This window comes from Anomaloglossus baeobatrachus, chromosome 5 (genome assembly GCF_048569485.1).
Source record: "Anomaloglossus baeobatrachus isolate aAnoBae1 chromosome 5, aAnoBae1.hap1, whole genome shotgun sequence".
NCBI classification, from domain to species: domain Eukaryota; kingdom Metazoa; phylum Chordata; class Amphibia; order Anura; family Aromobatidae; genus Anomaloglossus; species Anomaloglossus baeobatrachus.
Window position 1 is genome coordinate 538,307,165 of NC_134357.1, and position 26,510 is coordinate 538,333,674.

Sequence of the window (26,510 nt, forward strand, 5' to 3'; positions counted from 1 at the left end):
TATACGTATATGTATTTGCATAGATTCATATGTATATGAATATTTTCATTGTCTTCATTATTTTTATTAGCTATTTTTGGCATTTTCTGACAGCCTTTTGATGTTCTTTTGGATTTATGTATGATATATATATATATATATATGTATATGTATATATATATGTAGTATATGTTTTTTTCAGTGTGACCTATGATGAGGTTCAACTCCATGTGGCCATGAGTCATCGCTCTGCAACACATGGTGAGCTGACGTCATGGGCAGGGATTTCCTCTTTGTCTCCCCTCCCCTTTTCATTGCTTCTTAAAAGGATTCTTCCTTGGCCCCTGTAAAATTCTTTCCCTGAAGAAGGAGACAGTTTGGATCTCCGAAACGCGTAGGAATGAAACAATAAAAGAATCATCTGTTCCGACATCAATGTCTGTGGTCTCCAAGCGCGGCATAAAACCTGTTTTTCCTCCAGTTTTTTTCTGATGTTGATTAGGAATAGAAGAGACATTTATAGAACATTTCATAACTTTACCAAATTCTTCTGAAAAAATCTTTATCACATACTGCAATAAACCGCTGTAACCAATTTATTATATATTTTAGGAGTTGGAGACTGTCCATTTTCTACTGACTCTACCAACATGGACACTGACTCCAATACTCCGACTCCACAGCCCTGCACGCACTTTGTGTCCTCCTCGTTATTTTCCTTAGTGTTTAGTGGTGTGGACGAAGCACTCACCCCTTCCATTCCCTATTTAGGGCCCAGCACTAGTGATACCTAGGGTCAGGTATCCAGCTCAGCACATAGGTGCGGAACCTATCTAGGGTGGTGAGGCACCCCAGGGACCAGCAGTAGGTTTAGTCAAGGGTCACCATATCCCCCTTCCCTAGACACAGGGTTTCCCTTTCGCCGTTCACTTAATACTTCCTCGTACCTAGCATGATAGTTCCCACAGTACTGCTGTCCCCCCCAACACAGTACCGCCATCCATCCACACACAGTATACTGTTCCCACAGTACCGCCATCCATCCACACACAGTATAATGTTCCCAGAGTACCACTATTTCCAAACAGTGTAATATTCCCACACTACTGTCATCCCCTCATGCACAGTATGTTCCCACAGTACCATCCCCCACACACAGTCTAATGTTCCCACAATACCCCAATCCCCATACACAGTATAATGTTCCCACAGTACCACAATTCTTCCACACAAATTATAATGTTCTCACAGTACCGCCATCCCCACCACATAGTATAATGTTCCAACAGTATGGTACCATCCACACCATCGGCTAATAAATAACGAGACAAGAGACAATAAATCATCTACATGTTATATTTCCTGATATGTTTCCCCTCATTATATCTAGTAATTGTATTATTACAGCGGATTCTTTATGATGTTATATTGTCATCTTCTTCCCAGTCAGATCTCTAAAATATTAGATCCTCTCAGTAGAGATCTTCTATATAAGAGAATTTTCCTGATTGACTCGTCAAGTATGGACAAGGACAAGATGGTGGAGAGGATATTACACCTCACCCTAGAGATCCTCTTCCGGCTTACTGGAGAGGTGAGAGATTCTGATGACGTCAAATTACATCATTCTTATCTATGGGAATAACAGATGGACAGAACTGGAGAGGTGAGGATTCTGGAAATGTCTGTAGTGAGATTTATTAATATGTTTCTCCATAACCAGGATTACACAGTAGTGAAGAAGACCTCTAGTGAGCGCTGTCAGGACCCTGTGTCTGAGGGATGGGGAAGACCGCTGATACATGAGGACATAAATGACCAGAAGATCCTAGAACTCACCTACAAGATGATTGAGCTGCTGACTGGAGAGGTGACACTGCTGGGAATGCTGAGACATTATACAGTAACACTATGAAGCGATCGAGGGATGACGGTATCAATGTATGTGTCAGGTTCCCATAAGGTGTCAGGATATCGCCGTCTATTTCTCCATGGAGGAGTGGGAGTATTTAGAAGGACACAAAGATCTGTACAAGGACATTATGATGGAGGTTCCCCATCCGCTTACATCACCAGGTAATAGACAGGACTATATTATACACATGGCCCATAATTATCTATATGTAAGGAATGAATTCAGTCCCTGTATGTGTTTCTTCCAGTTCTGTGCAGTAAGAGGACAACACCAGAGAGATGTCCCCGTCCTCTTCTTCCACAGGACTGTAAACAAGAAAATCCTAGTGTTCCCCAGGATCATCAGGTACTGTAGATGGAGAGAAGATGTCATAAAATCTCCCACATGATGTGTAGACGATAGTGATGGGCGGACCCACACTGTAAAAGTCCAGATCCGCGTGGTTTCAAACGTACTCGGGTGATCATGTTTTCTAACTTGTTCCCTTCAATACTTGGTGCACTGGAGGGGTTACGGACTAGAGGAGAGGCTGTGGATCCCAGCATTGGATGTGAATGCCAAAAGATTGGTTCATTCATTTCATGATGCCCATCCGGATAGGCCTGGTCTTGAGTGACCACAGACCACTAGTAGAAGAGGAGCTACTGTCACGGGTGACAGACAGTCATGTGGTTTCTGGCAATAGAAGCTCACAGCGTTTGGCTGCGCAAAATACTCCCTGACTTTCTATTGTGTCTCCTGTCAGTATTTATTGTACTAGGTGGCTCCTTTGCTGGGTTTTCATCCTTTTTCCTTAAAGACCTAGCAGAGCTCCTCTTTCACCTACTAATCATCAGTATTTCCCCTTGGGTTTAAATACTCTCAATTTCCCTGGACTTGTGCTGATAATATTCAGTTCATTCAAGCTCTGGTTTCAGGCAGGCGGCTTGTACTCTGCTGTGGTGATGTTGCTGTAACTTTGCTGAACTTCTTCTACCTGAGTCATCTGTGGTTAAGTAGTACATGCACTTTTCCACTGTGTGTCCTCCTTTGCAATGCTCGCCACTGGGGATGGTGCTGCGGCAAGCAAAAGTGGACCGACTAGACCGCAGGAAACCCTTTTAGTGGGGTAAAGCTGACTCCCCCCCCCCTTCATCCTTCATGGCAGGGGCGGACAAAGGTACAGACAGGGCTGATTCCGAAGTGTAGACAGGTACCACAAGGGTAGCTTGAGGCAGACAGCACAGGCAGTACGAACAGGCATAGTTTCTAGCACCAACAGGGCAAGACAAGCAGAGTTACTAGCAAGGCAGATGGCATGGCCAGAACGGGTAAGACGGTCACGAGCACCAACATAGCAGGGCAGACAGTCACTAGCAAGGTAGATAGGACAGGCAGAGTCACTAGCAAGGCAGATGGCACAGCCAGGACAGGCAGTCAATATTACCAACAAGGCAAGATGGACAGGGACCAGGTACCAGCAGGGCAGGGTGGGCTGGAACCAGGTACAGGCCGGACAGGACAGGATAGGCAGGTACAAGTGGGACAGGACAGGCAGGAGATCTGACCACTAACTAGACAGAATGCAATTGACTAAACTTAGGGTGTTAAACAAGCACCTCCTCTAGTGGGAGTGTGCCTGAAATACTCAGTGCTTCACAGCAATAGGCTGAGAGGCACTGCTTAGGAGTGGTGCACTGGCTTTTTGAGAGAAGGACAGCGGCACTCGAACATGCACTAGGTGTACTTCCGGAGGCCCCGTGCCACATGCGGAGGAGGAACCCACATGGAGGAGAGCAGGGACTCTGGGCAGCATGGAAGGAGCCGGCCGCAGCTGTGAGTTATATCTCCTGATATGTTTCCCCTCATTATTTCCAGTAATTGTTTTATTACACAGAATTTTTTGTGATGTTACATCGTCATCTTCCTCCCATTAAGGTCCCTACAATATTGGATTCTTTCAGTGGAGATCTACTATATCAGAGAATTTTCCTGATTGACCTGCCAAGGATGGATATGGAGAGGATATTACACCTCACCCTAGAGATCCTCTTCCGGCTTACTGGAGAGGTGGGAGATTCTGATGACGTCACTTTACATCATTCTTATCTATGGGAATAACAGACAGAACTGGAGAGGACTCTGGAAATTTCTATAGTGAGATTTATTAATGTGTCTCTCCATAACCAGGATTACACAGTAGTGAAGAAGACCTCTAGTGAGCGCTGTCAGAACCCTGTGTCTGAGGGATGGGGGAGACCCCTGACCCTAATCATGGGGCTGCAACCTCACCCCCTGATGCAAGAGGACATCAAGGACCAGAAAATCCTAGAACTCACCTACAAGATGATTGAGCTGCTGACTGGAGAGGTGACACTGCTGGGAATGCTGGGACATAGTACAGTAACGCAATGAAGGGATTGGGTAAATGACAGTATTATTGTATGTCAGGTTCCTATAAGGTGTCAGGATATCGCCATTTTTTTCTCCATCGAGGAGTGGGAGTACATGGAAGGACACAACAATCTGTACAAGGAAATAAAGATGGAAGTTCCCCAGCCCCTCACATCACCAGGTAATAGACAGGAGTAAATACACACTGCCTATAATTACCTAAATGTAAAGAATGACTTCAGTCCCTGTTTGTGTTTATTCCAGTTCTATCCAGTAAGATGACAACACCAGAGAGATGTCCCCGTCCTCTTCTTCCACAGGACGGTAAACAAGAAAATCCCAATGTTTCTCAGGATCATCAGGTAGATGGAGAGAAAGTGTCATGAAATCTCCCCCATGATGTATAGACGGTAGTGATGGGCGGACCCGGACTGTAGAAGTTTGGTTCCGCGCGGTTTCAAACGTACTTGTGTGTTCTCAGGAAAATTATCTGGAGCCGGCAATTCGGGAAATAAAAAAAATAAAGGAAAAATAAGAAATCAAGAGTGCTATATTTACCAAGTCTCATGTGCCGCTGTAACTGCTTCTGGGGACGTTCATTCTACGTCCGGGGCCGCTCATTAGCCTCATACATATTCACTGCTTCCCCTTTCCACTGGTAGTCCAAGCGTCTGTGATTTTCACTTTCAGATTAGTAATGGGGTGGTGTCTATGAGACCTCCCCCATTACTAATTTTGGGCTTAGTGGCAGCTGTGAGCTGTTATTAACCCCTTATTTCCCCGATTGCCACCGCACCAGGGCAATTTAGATGAAATAATTAAAAAAAAGCCGAATGCAGTTTCTCTTATTTTCATACACAGCCAAGAGAAGCGCACAGCTGAGGGCTGCAGCCTGTAGCTGTATGCTTTATCTGTGCTGTGGGTATTATATTACAGGGGACCCTATGTCAATTTTTATTTATTTTTCACTATAATAGAACTGCAGACAGGGTCTTTTGATTGTAAGCAGTCAAACGCTGTCATACATGCTGGGGGCGTGTCTGACTGCAACCAATTAGATGCGGGGACTTCTGTGGGTGGGAACAGCTGTACATATGGATGAGCGATAATGAGCGGCCCCGGAAGTAATTACAGCTGCGCCGGAGACTCAGTTAGTATAGCGTGCTTGCTACAATCCCACTATCCCTTCTACCGCTATTTTTATGTGCCGAATTCTGGTCCCCACAGACTTATTTGAAGACCGACGTCCAGCCAGATATCTGGTATCCATTCCGGACTGGAACCGTCTTTTTTTTGTTTGTTTTTTTTATATCCGGTTAAACTTGTTGATCCCGCATATCTGGAAGTCCGCCCATCACTAGTAGATGGCTGTGAAGGTCTTGTGCTCAGTCTTGTTTTATCCACCAGTATTATATGTTTTATACTTGTGTAATGAGAACGGTGGAGATGGCAGGATTAGAGCTGATCATAGATGAGACTTTTACAATATTTGTTTCAGGGTGAAGATCTGACCCATATTAATACTACAGAGACATATGTGAGGGGTGATGAGCGGAGTAAAGAGGAGATTCCTACATATGGGTACCCAGGTGAGTAGTGACCACTAAATGCAGAGAAGTCACAGATTCTTCTCAGTCACAGACTGTGGCTGCTTTATTGGTGGTGTCATCCATAATTAAGATAATCACCATTTTGTCACTACACCAAAACATTCTCCTCCCACTGAAACTGTTCAAATTACTTTGGGCGCTAAAAGCGCCCTTCTTCTATAGAGCTTAAAACCTGGAGGATTCTCCTTCCTTCTGGAGTTACAAGATGCTGACTCTTACCTGCCCAGATCTGTAAATTACAAACACAAATTACAGCGTACGTAGAATGTGCTGACAAGTTAGAAACTCGCTTAAAGAGAACCAACCACCAGGATTTTGCTATGTGAGGTGCAGGCAGCGCCATACTGGCATTAAGATACTGAATCCAGGCATTACTGTTGTAGAAAGATCCGATGCTTGGTTGATGAAATATCTTTAAACAAAGTTGCAGAAGGCCTGTCCCCATTACACTTGTCAATTAAAGTGCAGTTGATTGACAAGGGTAACTGGGACAGGCCTTTGTGGGGCGGGTCCTCTGAGTTTATTCCTCTGGCATGCCCCCTTTTCTTTATTTGAATATCGCGCCACCATTGCTCAATTTACGGCACGTGCACATTGCCACAGTAATTCTGTCTTTATTAAAATTGGACACACTGCGGTGAAGACTAGGAGAGGCATAGGCGCGTATGCAGATTTTTTTTTTTTACACTTGCACACGCGCCCCTGCCTTTCGTAGTCTTCACCGCAGTGTCTTCAATAAAATAATATCAACCAACTTTAAAGTGAATTGCAATAAACTACACAGAAAAAATTACACTTGCGCCATGGTATATCTCTGAGCTGTGCGCGGTTGATATCTGTAATATACATTTATTCATGTCTGCAGAACATTTGTTTTCTTGGCTCAAGCCCTGGGTTCATGGCATCACTCCACTTCAGAAACGCCATTATCAGTTTGATATTAAGGAATATCAAAGTACTGCACAATCACTCCTGAAATGGGGAGCGCTAATACTTTATACTTTTCTGATCAAGACTCAGAGCAGCTCCAATGGTCGATCATAAATAACACAGGTATGCAAAACTTGGGTTTTCTGGTCAGCACTCAAACCAATGAAGAACCATTGCCAGGCTCTCACGCAGGACAACTCTGAAGATGTACACCAAAATAGTGCTTTACTCACAAAGAACACTTCAGTAAGCAATCAGAAGCCTCTTGAAAGGGGAAAAAGAAGTGCTGTGGAGAGGAAGAAATTGAGAGAGGTGGTAGTGGGGAAATCCCTTTTGAGAGGAACAGAAGCTGCTATCTGCTGACCAAACATCACCTCATGAGAAGTGTGCTGTTTTCCAGGTCTCCAAATCAAAGATGTGTCTGACAGGATATCAAGACTTTTCAGTGCTACATGTGACTACCAATTTCTACTAATACATGTAGGAACAAATGACACAACACAAAAGGACCTGGAAACTATATGCAGAGACTTTGAAAACCTAGTCTGGAAAGTGAAGGAACTGGGAGCGCAGGTCCTCTTCTCATCCATCCTCCCACTGGATGGACATGAAACAAGGAGATTGAACAGGATTCTACAGGTGAACAACTGGCTATGTCAATGGTGCTGTCGGCAAGATTTTGGTATGGACTCGTTGCTAATGATGGACTGTGTCTTTGAAAAACAGGAAAACACATATTTGGTAGACGCCTTAATACACTCATTGAGAGAGCTTTAAACTAGAGTAATATAGGATGGAACTTATACGGCCAGGAAATAGTAGGAGGCTAATGAATTCTTTTGAGTACCCTGCTATTAGACGTGGAAATAAAGAACAAAGATGTAATGCTCGCTAGGAGAGCACGGGATGACATCACACAGAAAACCCAAAGGGGCTGGACTACGGAGCCACACCTTGTTTTCACCAGAGCCTCTGATGGTAAGGGTGTTGTGCTGCAGGTGTGAGACCAGGTGCCACTCAGGAAGATTGATGCTGTGACAGCAGGCCCCAGGGGTACGGACATGGACAGTCTCTGATGATACAAACAGCAGCAGCCGGTGTCATGGATACGGCCGAGATGGATGGGTGACTGCATTGCCAGCGACAGAAATAGATACCGTGGGAAGCAGCCAGCGTAGATATTTGCAGCAGATATGGTGGAAGTGGCCAGCATGGATACTTGCAACAGATATAGTGGAAGCGGCCAGTGTTAACTGTTGCAGCAGTGGAAGGTGCCTTAAATAACTGAGAGGCGCTTCTGGGTCAGGCCGTGCTGGCCCTTTTAAGAAAAGGAGTCCGTGCGCACCCTAGGGCCATTCTAATGAGGCCTGTGCAGCATGTGCAGCCCTGTGAGTCAGCAGCATAGACCGGGCACAGAGCATCCACCGCTGGGCGGTTAGCAAGGTGAGAGAGCTGGCATCCCCACCAGGGAAGAAGAGCATGACCGCTACTGAAGGGCAAACATTAGCAGAGATAAAGCCAGTAATGAAGTGAGGTTTGCAAGGGAGACCAAAAGCAATTAAAAAAAAGTTTGGAGGCGTATGTCAAAAGAAAACAAATGTCAGATTATGCAGGATTTTTACAAGATGAAAAAGGTGATGTTGAGAAGGCTGAACTTATAAATTCCTATATTACATCTGTGTTCTCTAAGAAAGCAAATGTAACTTCAACTGATCTTATCTGTACTACAGAAGGAATAAAACAATCCACACTATCTATAAGCAGAGATGGTTCATATTCCTGAAGGAGATTTTATCTCCGAAACGCGTTGAATAAAACATCACCATCAAGGAAAATTTGTGTATTCCAATATTTTTTCACAGTGCAGTATTAACTCCTTCTGTCCTACTTTGTGACCACTGGATAAAAATACAGTAAATTACCAGAGCTTACATGGGTTTGTAGCAAACAAGCCATTGCAAACTAATCAAATTTCCTTCTATGATGAAATCATTGACGTGGTGGATCAGAGAAATGTGGTAGATATAGTATACTACTATTTCAGCAAAGCATTTGATAAAGTATCTCATACCATTCTTATTGGAAAAATTACTAAGTATGGGACTGACAATGCTACAGTTAGGTGGATTATTAGCTGGCTCAGTGATTGTACTCAAAGAATAGTAATAAATGGTTGCACATCCAATTGGAAGAGTGTTTCAAGTGGGTACCACAAAGTTCTGTCTTGGCTCTTGTACTATTCAACATCTTTATAAATTATCTAAATAATTGAACTGTAGGAAAACTAATAAAATTTGCAGACAATGCAAATTATTATTATTATTTATTATTATAGCGCCATTTATTCCATGGCGCTTTACAAGTGAAAGAGGGTATACGTACAAAAATCATTAACAGTACAAAACAGACTGGTATAGGAGGAGAGAGGACCCTGCCCGCGAGGGCTCACAGTCTACAGGGAATGGGTGATGGTACAATAGGTGAGGACAGAGCTGGTTGCGCAGTGGTCTACTGGACTGAGGGCTATTGTAGGTTGTAGGCTTGTTGGAATAGGTGGGTCTTGAAGTTCCTCTTGAAGCTTTCCACGGTAGGTGAGAGTCTGATGTGCTGAGGTAGAGCATTCCAGAGTATAGGGGATGCACGGGAGAAATCTTGTACACAATTGTGGGAAGAGGAGATAAGAGAGGAGCAGAGAAGGAGATCTTGTGAGGATCTGAGGTTGCGTGCATGTAGGTACCGGGAGACTAGGTCACAGATGTAGGGGGGAGACAGGTTGTGCATGGCTTTGTATGTCATTGTTAATGTTTTGAACTGGAGTCGTTGGGTGATGGGAAGCCAGTGAAGGGATTGGCAGAGTGGCGAGGCTGGGGAGTAGCGAGGGGAGAGGTGGATTAGGCGGGCTCAGAGTTTAGGATAGATTGGAGGGGTGCAAGAGTGTTGGAGGGGAGGCCAGAGAGCAGGAGGTTGCAGTAGTTAAGGCGGGAGATGATGAGGGCATGCACTAATGTTTTTGCTGATTCTTGGTTAAGGAAAGCACGGATCCGGGAGATATTTTTGAGTTGTAATCGGCATGAGGAGGGATAGTTAATACTAGAGAAGACAGAGAGAGGATTCAGAAGGATCTTGCTAACCTGGAACAATGGACAGTGACTAATAGAATGGTATTTAACTTGGAGAAATGTAAAATTGTACATCTGGGCAGAAAAAACTAAAATAACCTCTACAGAATGATAGGAATAGAACTAAAGAACAGCACGTGCAAAAATGAATTGGGTACACTATTTTATTACAGACTGCACAGGAGTCAGCAGAGTGATGCAGCAGAAAAAAAATGAAACACCGTTCTGGTATGTATTAAAAGAAGCATAGCATTTAGGTCACTTGAAATAATTATCCCCCTCCTCTTTGGTTAGACCTCATCTGGAATACTGTGTCCAGTTCTTGGCACCACATTGTAAAAAAGACAGAAAAACTGGAGTAAGTTCAGAGAAATGCTACTAGGATGGTGAACGGACTGAAAACTGTTGTATGAGGAATGGTTAAAGGATCTGGGAATGTTTAACTTGCAGAAAAGAAGGCTAAGAGGAGACTAAATAGCTGCCTACAAATTTCTGAAGGCTGTCACAATGTAGAGGGATCATCCTTATTCTCAGTTGCACATGGAAACGCAATACGCAATGGAATTAAACTGAAACGTAGAAGATAAAGATTAGATATTAGAGAAAAAACTTTTTGACACTGAGGGTGATCAATGAGTGGAACAGGCTGCCACGAGATGAAGGAAGGAAGATTTCAAACAGAGGCTGGATAGACCTCTATCTGAGATAGGTTAGTGAATCCTGCACTGAGCAGGGGGTTGGACACCATGACCCTAGAGGTCCCTCCCAACCCCAACATTCTATAAGAAGAAAAACCTTTAGTGTAGCAAAAAATGTACTCAATATTATATACAGTATATATAAAAAATTATTGCGCACTGATTCTGAAACATTATTGAAAATTAATGTATGCTCCTTTTTCATTTTGCCTTCAACGTTTCTCTTGATCCCTTTTCTCTTATAGAAGGCCTGCGGATCTTCTCTGTGAAGTATCCAGTAGTCGCCTGCCATCATGTTCCTTCTCCCTTGATGTCATCTTTCCATCTCCTTGAGATTCTGATCAAATTGTTCTCTTAGTGAAGAACAAACAGCACCAAGGTTTTCAGGACCGTAGTCCAAATAGTAATGTAAGAAATGTATCTTCAAATTCATCAGATATCCCAAAGCTTTGAAACATTTCAGCATGTTCTCCACAATGGACTTAAATTTCGGATCTTTGTTGTGTTACCTAGAAATTACACAACCTTTTTTTTTTTAAAAGAATCCAAAGCCCTTTTCTCAACAGCTTTCATTTTTGTTTTGAACACATCTTCCTTCATGAGCTTTTGAATATCCAGACCCAGAAAAATACCTTCCTTTTTGCTTTGCTTCGGACAGTCCCTGAAACTTGGTACACAAATACTTAAAAGTCTCTGCTTCTTTAGGTAGATCTTTCACAAAGTGCTTCAGTCCAAGCTTAATGTGGAGTGGTGGCAGGAGAACGATAGTGAGATCAACTAAACTTTGCACAACTACAGTATGTTCTTGAGTCCAAGTTGAAAAGATGTTATGTTGGCCAACTTTTTTAGCTCCAGTCATGACTTCTATTCTGGCTGTCCCATTCACACAAATAGCATGGATACTTTGTGTATCCATTTTGCTGCCCAAGGAGCAAAGAGAGAACTTTGAGATCACCACATATTCACCATCATTGATCCTCATAGTTAAGTTTCTTGAGAATAAAGTCTAAATTTTTATAGTTTTCCTTCAAGTGCACAGAATACCATACAGACACGGAAGCATACTTGCTGTCATTGTGCAGTAGCAGCTTTCAGACTTTTTTTGCAATGAATCAAAAAAGAGTCTCCACTCACATTGTACTCAAAGGTACATTTTTCCATCATCCCAGGAACATCACTGAAATACACTGCACCATCTTGAGACCAGAATGGAAGGAATTCCTTTTCTCTGCGTCCGCCAAAGGTCACTTTAGGGGATCAAAGTATGGTGCATGAAAAAGCCTGAGGAGTCAGTGTTTGGGAACAACCTGTACTTGATGGTATGTCTGATTGGCCTGTTTCAATTATGTGAGTCTGGAATCTCTGGTATTTAAAAAAAGGGTCACCATTGTCTCTGCCAAATGTCCAAGATCTAAATTTAAGACACCTCAGCTCTGTACGGTTTTAAAAAGTTTTCTATAAATGTCTACTATTCATTCAAGAAACTCATATTACTACTTTTTTACTGATGACGACTATTGAGTTTGATCATTTCAGTAGATTTGGTATCTATTCTCAGTGTTTTTAACCTGTTAGGTCCCCTCTGCCCTCCAATCCAGCAGCATTCATACCTGTATGCCCACATTCTCTAACCAGCCCTGTACAATGCTATTCACTAATATGAATGTTTAAAAAAATAACTTCTAAAGCTCGCTGTCCCTATGCAATTTAGTCTTGTGACTAGTCGCAGGGGCATTACTTCATCAGACTAGTTTGTTCTTTTTCCATGTTATGATGCCCATGTAGCAGTGATAACATAATTTCCATGAGCCAGTGGCACAGTGAGTTCCTGGAAATTTTGCTCATACGTGCGGCTCATTTGAGTAGCATCAGAACGCTTTTGAAGCAGGGTGGACGCTTCCCGGCTTCATTAGGTGCACTGTGCATGACTAGAAGTTCAGAAGATGTATATGTGAGCCGTTTTCTTAAATTACAGTCATGTGCAGCGCACCTAATGAAGCCGGTATGCATACAACCAACTTCTGAGGCGCATTGATGCTGCCAAAATGAGCCGCGCACATGCAGGAGATTTCCAGGAACTGACTGTGACGCTGACTCTTCAAAATCATGTTCACGCTCACAAGGGATTGATAACATGGAAAAAGGGCTGACTAGTCTGGGGAAACAATGCCCCTGTGCTAGTCACAGGCCTAATTAGCATAGGGACAGCAATGGTTAGAAGTGGTTTCTTTAAATATTCATATTAGTCAATAGCGTTATACAGGGCTGGTTAGGCAGGGAATTTGGCCATACAGGTATCATTACTGCTAGGTTGGAGAGCAGAGGGGACCTGACAGATTCCTTTTAACCACTTCCCGGAACCATTTTTTCTGTTCCGAACAAGCAACCATTTTTAACATCTAACATGTGTCACTTTATGTTAGCAACAAGTGTTTATACAGTGCCTACAAGTAGTATTCAACCCCCTGCAGATTTAGCAGGTTTACACATTCGGAATTAACTTGGCATTGTTTCATTTGGACTGTAGATCAGCCTGGAAGTGTGAAATGCACTGCAGCAAAAAAGAATGTTATTTCTTTTTTTTTTTTTTTTTTTTTAAATTGTGAAAAGTTTATTCAGAGGGTCATTTATTATTCAACCCCTCAAACCACCATAATTCTGTTTGGTTCCCCTAAAGTATTAAGAAGTATTTCAGGCACAAAGAACAATGAGCTTAACATGTTTGGATTAATTATCTCTTTCTTTGTCGCTCCATTGGGAGACCCAGACAATTGGGTGTATAGCTTATGCCTCCGGAGGCCACACAAAGTATTACACTAAAAGTGTAAAGCCCCTCCCCTTCTGCCTATACACCCCCCGTGCATCACGGGCTCCTCAGTTTTTATGCTTTGTGCGAAGGAGGCAGACATCCACGCATAGTTCCACAGCTTAGTCAGCAGCAGCTGCTGACTAGGTCGGATGGAAGAAAAGAGGGCCCATAACAGGGCCCCCAGCATGCTCCCTTCTCACCCCACTGTGTCGGCGGTGCTGTTAAGGTTGAGGTACCCATTGCGGGTACACAGGCAGGAGCCACATGCTGTTTTCCTTCCCCATCCCTTAATGGGCTCTGGGTGAAGTGGGATCCTAATCGGTCTCCAGGCACAGGGACCGTGCTCCCTCCGCAGCCCCTGGGAATCTGCTGGATAGGAGCCGGGTATCGTCAGGGACAAGGCCCTGCTACTGTGAGGTACTCTGTGTCCCCGTGGGACGTGGAGCGCTTGTGCCATACACATTACAGCACTGCTGGGTGTGTTAGTGCGCCGGGGACTACCGCGCATGGAGCGCTTGTGCCATACACATTACAGCACTGCTGGGTGTGTTAGTGCGCCGGGGACTACCGCGCGGCCGCGCTTATTGCCGGCCGCGCTTATAACTTTAGTCCCCGGCTTCTGCGGCCTAGTGTCGTATATTCCCGCCCACAGGCCTGCCAGTCAGGGGAAGGGCGGGACGCTGCACAGATCGTCAGCGCTGAGGGCTGGAGCATACATTAGTATCCTCCTCCCTCCTCACTCAGGACACTGGGGCACTAGATTCCCGCACTTTTCTTGGGCACGCCCACGGTCCCCTCCTCCCCACAGAACGCCGGCAGCCATTCCTGTCAGCGATTCAGACGCTGGAGAGGAGAGACAACACAGGGAGACCCAGGCAGGGAATCTGGTGATCACACAACCGCTCTGAGCGGTCGGTAAGCAGCACCTGTGGTGCTGGCCCCACTGAGTGCCGAAGTGTGTATATATATATATATATATATATAGGCTTATAGGCTATACATTTGCACTGTACGGTCGCTCTGTTGTTTTTTGGCTATATACCCTCCTGGATTGTTCTCAGAGGAGACAACAGCATGTCGTCCGCAAAAAGCAAGGGTGCCAAAGCACAGGCGTACTTTGCAACCTGTACCTCATGTGCGGCTGTACTACCGGCAGGTTCCACTGACCCTCATTGTGTGCAATGCTCGGCCCCTGTGGCACTTACTCAGCCGGAGCCTCTGCTACAGGTGGCCCAGGTGGAACCACCTGCTACCACTGTCCAGGTGACAGGGACGGAGTTTGCAGCTTTTGCTGACAAACTGTCTGAGAGTATGGATAAATGGTCTGCTAAAATACTAGAAGCCCTACAGTCCAGACCGGTGACTCAGGCCCCGGGCACTGTTCAATCTTTGACCCCTGGTCCCCCTCAATTGGAACAGCAAAGTGCCCCTGGGATGACCCATAGGTCCCAGGGTGATGTCTCTGACACGGACCGCAGTCCCAGACCGCCCAAGCGGGGTCGCTGGGAAATTCCCTCCACCTCATCACACTGTTCAGGGTCTCAGCAGGAGGACTCTCTGGAGGATGAAGCGGAGGTAACAGATCAGGATTCTGATCCTGAAGCCGCTCTCAACCTAGATACACCTGAAGGTGACGCCGTAGTGAATGACCTTATAGCAACCATCAATCAGGTGTTGGATATTTCTCCCCCAGCTCCTACAAATGAGGAGTCAGCTTCTCAGGAGAAATTCCGTTTTCAGGTTTCCCAAGCGTACATTGAATACGTTTCTGGATCACTCTGACTTCAGAGAGGCAGTCCAGAAAAACCGAGACTGTCCAGACAAGCGTTTTTCCAAGCGCCTTAAGGATACACGTTATCCCTTTCCCCCTGATGTTGTCAAGGACTGGACTCAGTGTCCTAAGGTGGATCCTTCAATCTCCAGACTGGCGGCCAGATCCATAGTTGCAGTGGAAGATGGGGCTTCACTCAAAGATGCCACTGACAGACAGATGGAACTATGGTTGAAATCCATCTATGAAGCTATCGGCGCGTCGTTTGCTCCAGCATTCGCAGCCGTATGGGCACTCCAAGCTATCTCAGCTTGTCAGGCGCAGATTAATGCAGTAACACGTACATCTGCCCCGCAAGTGGTGTCCTTAACCACTCAGGCGTCGGCGTTTGCGTCCTATGCCATTAATGCTATCCTGGACTCTGCGAGCCGTATGGCGGTAGCATCCGCCAATTCGGTGGTAGTCCGCAGGGCCATGTGGCTACGTGAATGGAAGGCAGATTCTGCTTCCAAAAAGTTCTTAACCGGTTTGCCATTGTCTGGCGACCGCTTGTTTGGTGAGCGATTGGATGAAATCATTAAACAATCCAAGGGAAAGGACTCATCCTTACCCCAGTCCAGACCAAACAGACCTCAACCACGGAAGGTACAATCGAGGTTTCGGTCCTTTCGGACCGCGGGCAGGTCTCAATTCTCCTCGTCCAAAAGGCCTCAGAAAGATCAGAGGAACTCCAATTCATGGCGGTCTAAGTCACGTCCTAAAAAGACCGCCGGAGGAACCGCTCCCAAAGCGGCCTCCTCATGACTTTCGGCCTCCTCAAACAGCATCCTCGGTCGGTGGCAGGCTCTCCCGCTTTTGCGACGCCTGGTTGCCACAGGTAAAAGACCGATGGGTGAGAGACATTCTGTCTCACGGTTACAGGATAGAGTTCAGCTCTCGTCCTCCGACTCGTTTCTTCAGAACATCTCCGCGAAAGAGCCGATGCTCTTCTGCAGGCGGTGAGCACTCTGAAGGCGGAAGGAGTGGTGATCCCTGTTCCTCTTCAGCAACGGGGTCACGGTTTTTACTCCAACCTGTTCGTGGTGCCAAAAAAGGACGGATCCTTCCGTCCTGTTCTGGACCTAAAACTGCTCAACAAGCATGTGAAAACCAGGCGGTTCCGGATGGAATCGCTCCGCTCCGTCATCGCCTCAATGTCTCAAGGAGATTTCCTAGCATCAATCGACATCAAAGATGCTTATCTCCACGTACCGATTGCACCAGAGCATCAGCGCTTCCTGCGCTTCGCCATAGGGGACGAACATCTTCAGTTCGTGGCACTGCCTTTTGGCCTGGCGACAGCCCCACGGGTCTTCACCAAGGTTATGGCAACAGTGGTGGCAATCCTACACTCTCAGGGACACTCGGTGATCCCTTACTTAGACGATCTACTTGTCAAGGCACCCTCTCAAGGGGCATGCCAACACAGCCTGAACATTGCTCTGGAGACTCTCCAGAGTTTCGGGTGGATCATCAACTTTCCAAAGTCAAATCTGACACCGGCCCAATCACTGACATATCTTGGCATGGAGTTTCATACTCTCTCAGCGATAGTGAAGCTTCCGCTGAACAAACAGCGTTCACTACAAACAGGGGTGCAATCTCTGCTTCAAGGCCAGTCACACCCCCTGAGGCGCCTCATGCACTTCCTAGGGAAGATGGTAGCAGCAATGGAGGCAGTTCCTTTTGCGCAGTTTCACCTGCGTCCACTTCAATGGGACATTCTCCGCAAATGGGACAGGAAGTCGACGTCCCTCGACAGGAACGTCTCCCTTTCTCAGGCAGCCAAGGCTTCCCTTCAGTGGTGGCTTCTCCCCACTTCTCTGTCGAAGGGGAAATCCTTCCTGCCCCCATCCTGGGCGGTGGTCACGACGGACGCGAGCCTGTCAGGGTGGGGAGCGGTTTTTCTCCACCACAGGGCTCAGGGTACTTGGACTCAGACAGAGTCCTCCCTTCAGATCAATGTTCTGGAGATAAGGGCAGTGTATCTTGCCCTAAAGGCATTCCAGCCGTGGCTAGAAGGCAAACAGATCCGAATTCAGTCGGACAACTCCACAGCGGTGGCATACATCAACCACCAAGGCGGGACACGCAGACGGCAAGCCTTCCAGGAAGTCCGGCGGATTCTGCTGTGGGTGGAAGCCACAGCCTCCACCATATCCGCAGTTCACATCCCGGGCGTAGAAAACTGGGAAGCAGACTTTCTCAGTCGCCAGGGCATGGACGCAGGGGAATGGTCCCTTCACCCGGACGTGTTTCAGGAGATCTGTTGCCGCTGGGGCATGCCGGACGTCGACCTAATGGCGTCCCGGCACAACAACAAGGTCCCGACATTCATGGCACGGTCTCAAGATCACAGAGCTCTGGCGGCAGACGCCTTAGTTCAGGATTGGTCGCAGTTTCATCTCCCTTACGTGTTTCCTCCTCTGGCACTGTTGCCCAGAGTGTTACGCAAGATCAGGGCCGACTGCCGCCGCGCCATCCTCGTCGCTCCAGACTGGCCGAGGAGGTCGTGGTACCCGGATCTGTGGCATCTCACGGTCGGCCAACCGTGGGCACTACCAGACCGACCAGACTTGCTGTCTCAAGGGCCGTTTTTCCATCTGAATTCTGCGGCCCTCAACCTGACTGTGTGGCCATTGAGTCCTGGATCCTAGCGTCTTCAGGGTTATCTCAAGAGGTCATTGCCACTATGAGACAGGCTAGGAAACCATCGTCCGCCAAGATCTACCACAGGACGTGGAAGATATTCCTGTCGTGGTGCTCTGCTCAGGGTTTTTTCTCCCTGGCCATTTACCTTGCCCACTTTTCTGTCCTTCCTTCAATCCGGATTGGAAAAGGGTTTGTCGCTCGGCTCCCTTAAGGGACAAGTCTCTGCGCTCTCTGTGTTTTTTCAGAAGCGCCTAGCCAGACTTCCACAGGTACGCACGTCCCTGCAGGGGGTTTGTCACATCGTCCCCCCTTACAAGCGTCCGTTAGAACCCTGGGATCTGAACAGGGTGCTGATGGCTCTTCAGAAACCACCGTTCGAGCCAATGAGGGATATTTCTCTCTCACGCCTTTCGCAGAAAGTGGTCTTCCTAGTAGCAGTCACTTCACTTCGAAGAGTGTCTGAGCTAGCAGCGTTGTCGTGCAAAGCCCCTTTCCTGGTGTTTCACCAGGACAAGGTGGTTCTGCGTCCGGTTCCGGAATTTCTCCCTAAGGTGGTATCCCCCTTTCATCTCAATCAGGATATCTCCTTACCCTCTTTTTGTCCTCATCCAGTTCACCAATGTGAAAAGGATTTGCACTTGTTAGATCTGGTGAGAGCACTCAGATTCTACATTTCTCGTACGGCGCCCCTGCGCCGCTCGGATGCACTCTTTGTCCTTGTCGCTGGCCAGCGTAAAGGGTCACACGCTTCCAAATCAACCCTGGCTCGGTGGATCAAGGAACCAATTCTCGAAGCTTATCGTTCCTCGGGGCTTCCGGTTCCCTCTGGGCTGAAGGCCCATTCTACCAGGGCCGTGGGAGCGTCCTGGGCCTTGCGGCACCAGGCTACGGCTCAGCAGGTGTGTCAGGCAGCTACCTGGTCGAGCCTGCACACTTTCACGAAACACTATCAGGTGCATACTTATGCTTCGGCAGATGCCAGCCTAGGTAGGCGAGTCCTTCAGGCGGCGGTTGCCCACCTGTAGGACGGAGCCGTTTACGGCTCTATTATGAGGTATTATTTTACCCACCCAGGGACTGCTTTTGGACGTCCCAATTGTCTGGGTCTCCCAATGGAGCGACAAAGAAGAAGGGAATTTTGTTTTCTTACCGTAAATTCCTTTTCTTCTAGCTCCAATTGGGAGACCCAGCACCCGCCCCTGTTCCCTTCGGGCTGTTGTTCTTTGTGTACACATGTTGTTCATGTTGAATGGTTTCAGTTCTCCGATATTCCTTCGGATTGAATTTACTTTAAACCAATTTATAATTTTTTCCTCCTTCTTGCTTTTGCACCAAAACTGAGGAGCGCGTGATGCACGGGGGGTGTATAGGCAGAAGGGGAGGGGCTTTACACTTTTAGTGTAATACTTTGTGTGGCCTCCGGAGGCATAAGCTATACACCCAATTGTCTGGGTCTCCCAATTGGAGCTAGAAGAAAAGGAATTTACGGTAAGTAAACAAAATTCCCTTCTTTTCCAGCCTTTTCTGGGTAATTAAGACCCTCCCCAAACTTGTGAACAGCACTCATACTTGGTCAACATGGGAAGGACAAAGGAGCATTCCAAGGACATCAGAGACAAGATCGTGGAGGGTCACAAGGCTGGCAAGGGGTACAAAACCCTTTCCAAGGAGTTGGGCCTACCTGTCTCCACTGTTGGGAGCATCATCCGGAAGTGGAAGGCTTATGGAACTACTGTTAGCCTTCCACTGCCTGGACAGCCTTTGAAAGTTTCCACCCGTGCCGAGGCCAGGCTTGTCCGAAGAGTCAAGGCTAACCCAAGGACTACAAGGAAGGAGCTCCGGGATGATCTCATGGCAGTGGAGACATTGGTTTCAGTCAATACCATAAGTAACGTACTCCACCGCAATGGTCTCCGTTCCAGACGAGCCCGTAAGGTACCTTTTACTTTCAAAGCGTCATGCCAAGGCTCGTCTACAGTTTGCTCATGATCACTTGGAGGACTCTGAGACAGACTGGTTCAAGGTTCTCTGGTCTGATGAGACCAAGATCCAGATCTTTGGTGCCAACCACACACGTGACGTTTGGAGACTGGATGGCACTGCATACGACCCCAAGAATACCATCCCTACAGTCAAGCATGGTGGTGGCAGCATCATGCTGTGGGGCTGTTTCTCAGCCAAGGGGCCTGGCCATCTGGTCCGCATCCATGGGAAGATGGATAGCACGGCCTACCTGGAGATTTTGGCCAAGAACCTCCGCTCCTCCATCAAGGATCTTAAGATGGGTCGTCATTTCATCTTCCAACAAGACAACGACCCAAAGCACACAGCCAAGAAAACCAAGGCCTGGTTCAAGAGGGAAAAAATCAAGGTGTTGCAGTGGCCTAGTCAGTCTCCTGACCTTAACCCAATTGAAAACTTGTGGAAGGAGCTCAAGATTAAAGTCCACATGAGACACCCAAAGAACCTAGATAACTTGGAGAAGATCTGCATGGAGGAGTGGGCCAAGATAACTCCAGAGACCTGTGCCGGCCTGATCAGGTCTTATAAAAGACGATTATTAGCTGTAATTGGAAACAAGGGTTATTCCACAAAATATTAAACCTAGGGGTTGAATAATAATTGACCCACACTTTTATGTTGAAAATGTATTAAAATTTAACTGAGCAACATAACTTGTTGGTTTGTAAGATTTATGCATCTGTTAATAAATCCTGCTCTTGTTTGAAGTTTGCAGGCTCTAACTTATTTGCATCTTATCAAACCTGCTAAATCTGCAGGGGGTTGAATACTACTTGTAGGCACTGTATGTTCAAATAAATTTACAAAACCTATTTTTCGGTAACAAATCACTTTTGAATTGCTTTGAGGGGCCTAGATTTTAGAATATCTTCAGAGTATCAGAAATCACATTCTGGAATTAACACAAAATGGAATGCAACAAATTTTTTTTTTCACTGAAATGTTCATGTAGCCCCTATTTTTTTTCATTTTCACGAAGGATAATAGGAAACATATGGACATTACAATTTTTTTTCCAACTTCTTCTGAATCCGACAGCCATATATACAGTTGTACACTGCTGTCTGGGCACATGGCAGGGCTCAAAAGGTAAGGCGCACCATTTAAGTATTGGAACGCAGTTATTGCCTCGGCACCTGGTGACAGATGCTATTGTCCCTGGAGGAGATAACAGAGGAGATGTGACACATAATTTGCTGAATGTGACAGAATGGTAGAAAACCAATGCAGAAGAAAACTCTCTAAAGAGGTTACTCCATTTTTACATTTATAACCCTCAGTGAATTAATTTACAGAAGGATTGACTTGTTGACTCCACAGGCACTTCCTGGAAATCAGCATGCAATCAGTGTTGGAGAGTGAACATTGAAAATATTCCATTTTATTGCCCATCACATAGTGCCCAGATTGTGCTCCAGGCGACACGCACACCATAAATTCAGTGGATTATTCTCACTACAGCAATGCCAAATAGAAGAAAAGTGAGGGGGGCGATTTTACTTTGGGAGAGCGGATTTTCCTGGATTAATTTATGGAAGTTATGTTGCTTTTTAACAGCCTTTGATCCACTAATAATGTGGAAACCCTCAGTTTTTCCTTTGACAGATGATAGACCTAAGTGGGGGCTTGTTTTTTCGGGATGAGTAAGTTTTTAATGGTATAATTTTCACCTATATAGCATTTATGGTGGCTTTTTATACCAATAGTTGGGAGGCAGTATGAACAAACAGTTAAACACCTTGCTCTACTGGTTCGTACTATGAGATCATCTAGTAGGCTGTGAACTGTCATTGTCTTAGTGAAGAAGTAAATTTTGCTACATAACTTGACATTGCTATGGACATTTTAAGTAGGAATGTTCAAAAATATACATTTCAAGGATATTGTATTCATAAATAATTCTTTTTATTCTTGGCAGACGATGGTGACAGGAGATCAGAGGGACAACTGACTGCTTCAATTTTTAAATCAGATGACATTGACTTCACACAGGATACAATTCAAACGAATGTCATTACTTCAGATATCCCATCATCCTTTTACAGCAAAGATCTATCATCTGATCCTATGAAACAAGTCCTGTTTTCTGATTCATTACAGACTACTAAAAAAAGTAAAAGTCACAAAAGAGGCATTAAAAAACAAAGTCCTCTTAAAGCAAAGGAACAAAGTTCAAATTCACAATATGGAAATAGGTTTCCCAGCAAAACATCTTTTGTTAAGCATCAAAAAATTCACACTGAGAATAGATTTTCTTGTTCTAAATGTGGGAGATATTTTAACCAGAAATCACGTCTTGTTAGGCATGAAAGAGTTCATACTGGGGAGACGCCACATTCATGTTCAGAATGTGGAAAATATTTTGCATATAAATCAGATCTTGTTATACATCAACAATCTCACACTGGTGAGAAGCTATATTCATGTTCAGAATGTGGAAAATGCTTTGGGTATAAATCAAGTTTTGTTATACACCAGAGAAATCACACAGGGAAGAAGCCACATTCATGTTCAGAATGTGGAAAATGTTTTGTATATAAATCAAGTGTAGTCAGACACCAGAGAATTCACACAGGGGAGACGCCACATTCATGTTCAGAATGTGGAAAATGTTTTGTATATAAATCAGATCTTGTTATACATCAACAAACTCACACTGGCGAGAAGCTATATTCATGTTCAGAGTGTGGAAAATGCTTTGGGTATAAATCAAGTTTTGTTATACACCAGAGAATTCACACAGGGGAGAAGCCACATTCATGTTCAGAATGTGGAAAATGTTTTGCACGTAAATCACATCTTGTTAGACACCAGAGAATTCACACAGGGGAGAAGCCATATTCATGTTCAGAATATGGGAAATGTTTTACAACTAAATTACATCTTGTTTCACATAAGAGAAGAGACACAGGAGAGAAAACGTATTCATGTTCAGAATGCGGAAAATGGTTTGTGTTTAAATTCAATCTTGTTTTACACATGAGACGTCACAAAATGCTAAAGCCTTTCTCATGTTCAGAATGTGGGAAATGTTTTGTACAGAAACGATCTCTTCTTAGACACCAGCAAAGTCACACAGCGGTGAAGCCATATTCGTGCTCAGAATGTGGAAAATGTTATGCAGAGCAATCTGACCTTGTGAAGCACCACAGCAGTCACACAGGAAAGAAATTTTTTTACTGTTCAGAATGTGGGAAATATTTTAACCAGAAATCAGATCTTATGATACACCAGAGAATTCACACAGGGAAGAAGCCGTACTCATACCTAGATTTTGAAATCTGAATTACTGGAAAATCAAACCATCAAAATAACTCACACAGGGAGAACTTTTATATTTTATAGATAAATTGTACAAAAAACATATAAGAGACCATTGTATAATTGAATGAGAAAGCCAAATTACTTTCAAAGATAACACATTTTTGGACTATAAGACACTTTTAACAAGAAGAAAAATCTTGCTAGTAAGGGAGTGCCTCTTACAGTCTGGAGGCAGCTTCATGTAATGATGGAGAATGCTGAGACCGCGTCCTTCCCGATCACTGAGAGAACTGCTCTCGCTTCCTGTCCCACACTGATCTATGTGATCGGTGTAGAGCAGTAGAGGAAGCTACCAGGACATATACAAGGCTGCACTTCCTTAGTGAGAAACTGAATAAACTTTCACTTGAGTAGCTCATGAACTATCCAGATTACTCAGGTCATGACCTGGAAGAAACGGAAAAATGGTGTAATCTGTACACGGTGTATGTGTATGCAAATGTGCATTTGTAGCAGAGATCTGTTTGTATATAAATAGGGATGGGCGATCCCAATCTGTAAAGATTGGGGATCGTACAGATCACATAGTGATCGTGTGGACGATCTCGATCACGAGCTTTCCTGGAAAGCTCATATTACAGATCGGGTCCAGGGGCTGTAAAAAGAAAGCACATTATTAAAAAACATTATGATCATACTTACAGGTCCCACGACTCGTCCTGCAGACTGTCTCCCGGCCGCTTCTGCCTCTGCGAAGGATGATTTCTGTGTCGCCCAGTAACCAACACTGGACTTACAGGACCTTCAATGACATCATAGCCATGTGACCAGTCTGGTGTGAATGTTGTACAGCAGGGTTAGGGAACCTTTTCTGCGGCCCCCGGGAATCTGCCGGCTGCCGTGTATTGCCGGCTGCTGGCCCTTTAAATCCCTATGTGCTTTGCGAGGATGCTCATTGAGCGTTCAATACTGAACGCTGGTCAGTGCCTGTTTGCTCAGACTTACTTTGTGGGTTAGCGCTCTGTGCCCCGTCCCACAGAAGACCAGCAGCAGTTTCACAGATTCCAGCACTGTGTACTCGCTCCGACTGTGCTGTGTGCCCACTCCCCAGTACGCGCTCCCACTGTGCTGTGTGCCCGCTCCCCCAGTATGCGCTCCAACTGTGCTGTGTGCCTGCTCCCAATGTCCGTGCTTCCACTGTGCTGTGTGCCCGCTCCCCCTGTACTATGTGCCCGCTTCCCAGGTAACGTGTGCCCGCTCCCCCTGTGCCCCCCCCCCACCAGGGCTATGTGCCTCCCCTGGTTCTGTGTGCTCCCCCTCACCTAGGGCTGTGTCCCCCCCCCCCTAGGGCTGTGTGACTCCCCCAAGTACTGTGTACCACCCCTAGTGATTTCTGTGCTCCGCAAGTGTTGTCCATTTCCCCCAGTGCCCAGTAGTGCTGTCTGTGCCCCCGCACTGCTGTCTGTACCCCCGCAGTGATGTCTGTGCCCCCGTAGGGCTGTCTCTGCCCCCCAGTGCTGTCTCTGCACCCCCCCAGTGCTGTCTCTGCCCCCCCAGTGCTGTCTCTGCCCCCCCAGTGCTGTGTCTGTACCCCCCTAGTGTTGTCTCTGCCCCCCCAGTGTTGTCTGCCCCCCCCCAGTGTTGTCTATTCCCCCCAGTGCTGTCTATCGCCTCCCAGTGCTGTCTGTGCTTCTCCAGTGATGTCTATGCCCCCCAAAATGCTGTCTGTGCCCCAAAGCCATATCTATGCTTCCCAGTGATATATATGCCCTCAGCCCCACCAGTGATGTATATGCCCCCAGCCTCTCTTGTGATGTATATGCTCCCAACCCCTCCTGTGATGTATATATTACAGGTGGGACTGGAGCATACACATCACAGGAGACGCTAGGGGCAAATACTTCACATGAGGGGTTGGGGCATATACCTCACTGGAAATGCTGGGGCTATATACATCACACGAGGGGATGGGGGAAAATACATCACATTGGAGACGCTGGGGGCATACACCTCACAGGAAAGGCTGGGGCATATACATCACAGGAGGGGCTGGGTCATACAAATTATAGGAGTGGCTGGTGGCATATATATCACATTGGAGATGCTGGAGCATATACATCACAGTGGAAGTGCTGGGGGCATATACATCACAGGAGAGGCTGGGGCATCTCCTGTAATTTATATACAGCAGTCCCAATGTCTCCTATGTGATGTATATGCCCTCAGCCCCTCCTGTGATGTATGTACAGCAGTTCCAGTGTCTGTTATGTGATGTATATGATTTACCGATCTTATTATCACAAAGAGTTGACTGCGCTCCAGACCAAGACAATCCTGTAAAAGCAGCTGTGAGAAGCAATATGATCAATATCACCGATATTTAACCGCCATACCAAAGAGAAGCAGCTCCAACCACCACAGTAGGGGTGAGTTAATTTAATTTTTTGATGAAATGTAGCCGGGTAATTTTCACATTGATAATTTTGTGCGGCCCCCGAAGGCTGGTAGAAATTTCCAAATGGCCCCCGGTAGTAAAAAGGTTCCCCACCCCTGTTGCACAGACATTGGCTTACAGACTGATCACATGACTATGATGTTATCAAAGGTCCTCTTCCGGGGGTTTTCACTGCCCTGTTCGTCACTCGGAAGTCATCGGCTGTTTTTGGCCGTGTTCGCGGTAACATCAGGTTTCACCCGAGTCCATGGCTCATGGACTCGATTGAACTTTGACTGTCACTGTGCGAGTGTCGCATCACGGCGCTCAATCTCCCGACAGCAGCGGGTCGGCTGCACGTGTTTCCACGCAGCTGAAGTGCTCTTTTGTTGCGATCAGTCCGTGTGGGCTCATGCCCATGCGAGACGCAAGTGCAATCATCCCCTCACTGTCAGCCTGTTTCTTGCTCTGTAGAGAGCGATGTAACAGAGCTGACTTGGCTCCCTGTGCTTCTCACTGTGTATAGACGCTGTCTGTACAGAGTGATGAAGCTGACAATGCTCTACCTGTGGAATACGTTGGACTAAGGATATTTTTTATTATAAAGATGGAGTGGTTTTTTTTGTTTTATTTCTAATAAAAAAAAAATTCTCTGTGTTGTATTTTTTTTTACCGTTTACTAGAATTTCATGATGGCCATGTCTAATTTGGCGCAACACCATGACTTTTGGGCTTAGTACCATCTGAGAATACAGAGCTGGTATTAACCCCTTTATTACCCAGCGTGCCACCGCCATCAAGGCCGCTGGACTAGCCGGGTCAAGTGCCTGGAAATGGCGCTAAGAAACAATGCGCCATTTCCAGAGGTGGCTGCGGGCTGCCGAGAATCCCAGCC

At 45.9% G+C, this 26,510-nt stretch overlaps 1 protein-coding gene across 1 annotated transcript in view; it reads left to right on the plus strand.

The window, feature by feature from the left end:
- Positions 1-1,396: 1,396 nt before the first annotated feature.
- The window catches only part of LOC142312194 (uncharacterized), a 163,675-nt gene continuing 138,561 nt past the window's right edge, over positions 1,397-26,510 (plus strand). Inside the window, exons 1-10 of the mRNA XM_075351095.1 lie at positions 1,397-1,573; positions 1,703-1,849; positions 1,932-2,055; positions 2,142-2,239; positions 3,812-3,943; positions 4,064-4,243; positions 4,325-4,448; positions 4,532-4,629; positions 5,766-5,856; positions 21,836-22,838. Of these exons, the coding sequence (XP_075207210.1) occupies positions 1,397-1,573; positions 1,703-1,849; positions 1,932-2,055; positions 2,142-2,239; positions 3,812-3,943; positions 4,064-4,243; positions 4,325-4,448; positions 4,532-4,629; positions 5,766-5,856; positions 21,836-22,838 (2,174 nt within the window). The remainder of the gene's footprint in view (positions 1,574-1,702; positions 1,850-1,931; positions 2,056-2,141; positions 2,240-3,811; positions 3,944-4,063; positions 4,244-4,324; positions 4,449-4,531; positions 4,630-5,765; positions 5,857-21,835; positions 22,839-26,510) is intronic.